Source organism: Grammomys surdaster, unplaced genomic scaffold (assembly GCF_004785775.1).
Source record: "Grammomys surdaster isolate TR1022 unplaced genomic scaffold, NIH_TR_1.0 126679, whole genome shotgun sequence".
Lineage (NCBI taxonomy): Eukaryota > Metazoa > Chordata > Mammalia > Rodentia > Muridae > Grammomys > Grammomys surdaster.
The window spans coordinates 4,781,498-4,787,497 of NW_021621467.1; the positions used below are offsets into that span (position 1 = coordinate 4,781,498).

The 6,000-nt window shown below is 36.1% G+C and overlaps 1 protein-coding gene across 3 annotated transcripts in view; it reads left to right on the forward strand.

The window, feature by feature from the left end:
• The window catches only part of Vgll3 (vestigial like family member 3), a 46,933-nt gene that overhangs the window by 22,066 nt on the left and 18,867 nt on the right, over window positions 1–6,000 (forward strand). For all 3 annotated transcript variants that reach the window (XM_028761169.1, XM_028761170.1, XM_028761171.1), the window contains exon 3: window positions 526–1,047. In XM_028761169.1, the coding sequence (XP_028617002.1) occupies window positions 526–1,047 (522 nt within the window). The remainder of the gene's footprint in view (window positions 1–525; window positions 1,048–6,000) is intronic.

Genomic DNA, 6,000 nt, shown 5'->3' on the forward strand with positions numbered 1-6,000 from the left:
TTGGAGTCTAGGTTTACTCAAAAATAGTAACATAAAATATATTCTTTTTAATGATCCTTGATTTGATGAGGAAAATTGTATATGATCTTGCTACAGTTTCTTACTTCTGGCATTGAAATTTTATGTTTAAATAAAAATTGGTTTGGTATTTAAAAAAGTGAAAATATTTTCAGTCTACACACACCTCATCAATGGCACAAATGTTAAACAGAAATCTATAGCAATACCTTTGTTTAGAACTAAGAGCCACAAGGAACCCAAGAGGAAACGAAGATTTACAGTTATTAATTTGATGTGAAAACTGGGATAGCAGAAGCCCAGGAAGCAAATTCAGGGGGCTCTCTTAGAACTTTGAATCTTGTCCCAGCCCTGATACAGGACCCCAGATGTTAGCCCAGTATCAGATCATTGGAGAGAGAAAAAGTGTATGGTAATCCACTTGTTTGTAAAATACTACTGAACAAGCAAAGGTAATCAAACCCAGAACTGTATCTTATGTAAATAATGTGTTTTTTGTCTTCTCAGACAGCTCAGGTCTTTCAAGCCAGCGGAGTAATTTTCCAACTTCCTTCTGGACCAGCTCTTACCAGCCCCCACCTGCACCCTGTTTGGGGGGAGTTCATCCTGACTTCCAAGTCACTGCACCCCATGGCACCTTTACAACAGCAGATCCCAACTCTTGGCCAGGTCATGGTCTGCATCAGACTGGCCCTGCCCCACCCCCTTCTGCGTCTGAGTCTTGGCACTATCCTCTGGCATCTCAGGTGAGCCCGTCCTACAGTCACATGCATGACATGTACATGCGGCATCACCATCCTCATGCTCACATGCATCACCGCCACCACCACCACCACCCAACTGCTGGCTCTGCCCTGGATCCCGCGTATGGGCACCTGCTAATGCCATCAGTGCGTGCCGCCAGGATTCCTGCTCCCCAGTGCGACATCACAAAAACAGATCTGACTACAGTCACCACTGCTACCTCAGCATGGGCAGGAGCCTTTCATGGGACAGTGGACATCGTGCCAAGTGTGAGCTTCGATACAGGTGAGCAGACAGATTTCCTCCTTTCTAGAGACAGAAGAAAACGTTGAGACATCATTTTTGAAGATTTTTTTTGTAATAGGTTTCTCTCAAAGTTAATATGCTTGTTGAAGAGGGCCATTTTGCAATAATCCCTGCATTCCTGTGGAAAGAAGAATGACTAGTTCGTGAAAGCTTAGCCCGAGAAAAGTCTCAGCACTTTTCTCTCATCTGCTTTGTGGGGAATCTGTTCCTTTGAACATGATCCTCTCATACCTTATGTTTACAAATAACTCACCCCCTTTGTAAATCTCCCATGACTCTGCACTCTATACCATGTGTTCTACCCAGTAGTTTTCAAACGTAGTGGTATGCTTCAGTTATGCATTGTAAAACAGATTGTTTTTTGGAATGTGGTCTACAGTCCAAACTTTTGAAAAATAAATAGGGACCATATTTTAAGAGTAGACTTTTTTCCCTATTCTCTCTCCTTTTTGCTTTGTCCTGTCTTTGTTTTCTTTCACTTTCCTTCCTCTTTCTACATTCTCTCAATGATGTCTCAAACAGAGGACATCACTGAGTATTGTAAAGTTAATATTCAAAATACTTAGAAGTAGTAACATATATATACATACATATATATATATGTATGTATATATATATATATACACATACATATATATATATATATATATATATATATATATATATATATATGAGGATAATATATAATATACATTATAGAACACATGACTCTGTAATTCACTAGTCCTGAAGATCACGATGCTGGCACTTCAAGTGTCATTGTTGTCACAAACCCATCGTTGTCACAAACCCATCTTAGCTTCTGGTTGAGTCTATGGTGGAGACTAGGATTTCTCTCTTGGTGAAGAGTGTGCTATGGGCCTAAGCATCATGGGCTAACCTTTGTCAGCTGTAATGTTTTAACAGAAAACTTAAGCTGAAGTCTTTCAGTGTCAGGGGCCTAGATATTGTTGGGGTCTCAGTATAGTAGCTACCACCTTGAGATATATCTGTTACTGTGTTTCACCTCTGTGGTCTCTGTAGAGTTAGAGTAACTGCGCTTCTAATAGGCAAGAAATTATTTCTCATTCTGGGTGTTCTGTCAGTAATAAGAAAATGGGCATGATCCCTTGTTTCTTTCTGTTAACTTTTGCTTATATTTTTGTACTCACAAAATTGGGAACGAGTCTGGATCCCACAATTTTTTCAGAACTCCAAATTGAAATAGCTTCTTAAAGATGAAAAACCAGGTTCTTAGCTTTGGAAGGTATACAAGAGGTTTTTGTTCCACTGAAATGTCTTGAGAGGATCTCCTTAAGTATGTTAATCCACAATAATATTTATTGAGCATTTACTATATGCATTAGTAATTTTGTCTTCTCATTATATATGTATGTCAACATATTAGTATATCTTACATTATGCATAATTTTTATATTAATATATAACCCCTATTTAGTATTTCAAATTTCCCAAACTTATCTTTGTACTTGCTCCAAGAGAATGCTAAGCTAGACACTTGGCGGTTCTCCATGCAGTCAGAGTATCAGTGATGTTAGTAAGCAAGGCAGTAAATTATGTTACAATGATTAGTAGTGTGGAAGCGAAATTTCCCTATTGGATGTACAAAGGTTTCTCAGTGTAAGCTTAGTAATTGATAATAATTATGATTCATGACTAGTCTATGTTTGCACCCAACTGGAAAAACAAAGCACCCACACAGATTAAGATAAATTATTGGCATAATCATTGGAAGTCTCTGATTAGACTAATCTCCACAATAAACTTTTTATTATCTTGAACTAAATGTATATGCTGCAGCAACAGGGAAAATTTGGACTCCAGAGAATCTTCCCATAATCATTTCTATCACATTTCAGAGTGCCTTGGTTATAAAAAGGAATGACACTTGCTATAGGTGCTTCTGACAGGAATAACTGAAGGCACAGCGTAGTGTGTCTATCCTGCAAAAGACTGTAAAGGAAGACCCAGCACCTCTTGCATGGGCCAGTGATGAGAGAGAAGACACTGAGTCTTAGTGGTCATTTTCCAGTCTGAAATTCAGACATAGTATCAAATGCCACATTGAGACCCCCAACTGGAAGACCATGACAAGTGACAATTTTTACAGGAAACAGCCTTTGGGTCCATTTTCAGATAATGTTTTAAGGGATCATATTTTTGGAATGAGAAAGAGTCTCGAGCCAAGGGATTGGCTTTCATATTTTAGCATTTACAAGTTCTTGGTTGTGGCTTGTCTCTGGGAAAAGGGACATGACACTGGATACAATGTCTGTTCATTTGAAGCTAATTACCAGAGAGAACAGTTTCTGAAAGAATCTTGAGGTAACAATAGGAAAATGGATACTTTAGTCACTAAGGGCAAGGGATTGAGTGGTACAACATCCACTGTATGAGACCAATGAGTGACCAGTAGCTACCCTTACGTTATTCAAATTGATTGTAATAACAGTTGTTTCAATGTAAAATTCCAAAGCAAGGAGTGACTTGTGTCAGGTGAGGCAGTCCAAACATTTACCCAAATCTAGGTATCTGAACCAATAAAATATAAGTAATTTTCATCTTTCATTAGATGAGAAGTAAACGAATTCAACTACTTCAAGAATAATTTGATTAAAACAATATAGTAGCTTCACCTATAAGGGAAGGGACTTGGGATTGCTGTCACAATATTTTTTATAATAGTTTTCTCCTGAAGCTAATATGCTTGTAGAACAGTCAAGGATATTACGTCTGTAAGTTAGTAGATAGCCTGAGTTTGGAGTCAAAATGCCATTTTTCTAACTCAGCTTGGTCCATAAAATAAAACAGTATGGACATTGAACAAGGTGCTTCATCTTCTTCATCTATAAAATATGAAACAAGTCAGTTCTATAAAGCAATTACAAAGGTGCAAACCCAGGTAGGTACTCTAATTTCTGTTTATCTAAAGCCAAAGTTGGTTTTTAACTTTCAAAGTTATTACTTAGTTATAATTCAGAAAAGCATATGCTCCATTTTAATAAATATGATTCAGTCATTCTTAGTTATTCACCATCTTGTGTAATAATCCTTAACACCTAATTCTAGAACACTCTAACCCCTCAGTAAGAATCTGTTTACTTGTTAAAGTTTACTCCCTACTTGCCCCCACTCTACATTCTTGATAGCTATTTATTTACTTGATAGATCTACAAAGTTACCCTTTCTCTTCACTGAAGCCAAAAAGAATCCTACATGTGACTTCTTTCACTTAACCTGGGGGTATCAAGAGTCATCCACATTATATGTGCATAGAATTCCTTTCTTTAAAGGAGTGGATCTTATTTTATTGAATGAAAGCATCATATTTTTAATTCCATATTCATTAGTTGGAAGATATTTGATATGCTCTAATATTTGATTCAATATGATTAAATGATAAATTAATATTGTTAAATTAAATTTAATATGATAGCTATTACTGTAATCTAGCATGTACAAATGTTTGTGACTATATTTTTTAGTCTCTTGACAATATATCTTGTGATGTTGAGATAATCTCACTTAAAACTTTTTGTGTTGCTTAAAAACTAATTTACTATAATTGTAATAATTTTGTTTTAGAGTATATTTCAGGAATTAAATTAATGATCACATATCATAATAGAGTTCTGAGGTTGGTAGGCATAATTCTTCCCCAAGAATGAAATTAATTTCCTTATTTTCTGAAGGGATGAACTCCCTCAAGGATAGTCATTTGTGCATGTAATTTAAAGTTTGCATTGTTAGAGTTGTGCACATTCATGTGTCCTTAAAGTTTGTGCTGCAGTCACACTTGGTTTACTCTTGCCCTACTCTCCTTTCTGTTGAACAGGTTTTACATATATACATGCTGATACAATCACAAGTCACCTGTATCTGCCCTCCTTACAAAGATCCCAAAGAATGTTAGGAATCTTACATTGGCCTTTCCCCTTTTTATTGGTAGTTTAAAAAATGGGTTCTGCAAGTCCTGTGGGAATTGTACTCTCAAAATGTAGGTTTGACGAAAAACAAGATCTATGGTCAAATGAGCTATGTGACTTAGAGTATTCTGTAACTCTCTTGGAGTTCTTCAGTAAATATTATAAACATGTTACATTTTATACAGGAGGAGATTTTTACATTATGCTCTTTTAGGACCATGCTGAGTTTTAAGCATAATTTTCTCAGAATATGCTTTGAAAAATTCACTTTCCTTAATTAGTTACCCATATGTTAAATGTCAAAATTTTTTGATTTGCATGAATAATTGTCAATTAGTCTAAGGTAGGTTGAGAATAATATGGAATGTATTAACCATGAGAGGAAAGGAAGATCAAGCAAACTCAGTACTGAACTGGGTTTCTGTGTGCAAGGAGGAGTTAAATGTGGGAATGTGTGCATTTGTACTCTCACACATGCATATTAATGCTCAAAGTGATTGTAATTGTATACATTGTGTTATCAGACATACACAGGATCACAGTAAGTATTTCTAATCTTCTCACATTTTACTGGTCATAATCATTCTCATATTTCTTGACATTCTAACTTACAGTTTTTATTCATAATTTACCTAGTTTAAGAGGTACAATTTTGTAATCCACAGTCTTAATTTTTCTTCATTAGCTTTGCTCATGAGGCATTTTTATTGCAATATAAATTTAACTTCGTTTGTAGCTTTCTCGTAGTTCACTATGTTTGAACTTAGCAAAAGTAGAAGGAGTTTTGCTTTGTGATGAAGCTTCTCTATAAACACAAGCTGTTCCTGGCTTCAGCTTGTGTTCCTCTGAAGATCCCCAGATTTATTTCTCTTATAAGACCTCATGTTATTTCTGCTACAAGTTTGTTATGATTTTGTTTTTTACTAAGATGAATGTCAAATGACTTGTGTGTGTGTGTATGTGTGTGTGTGAGAGAGAGAGAGGGAGAGGGAGAGGGAGAGGGAGA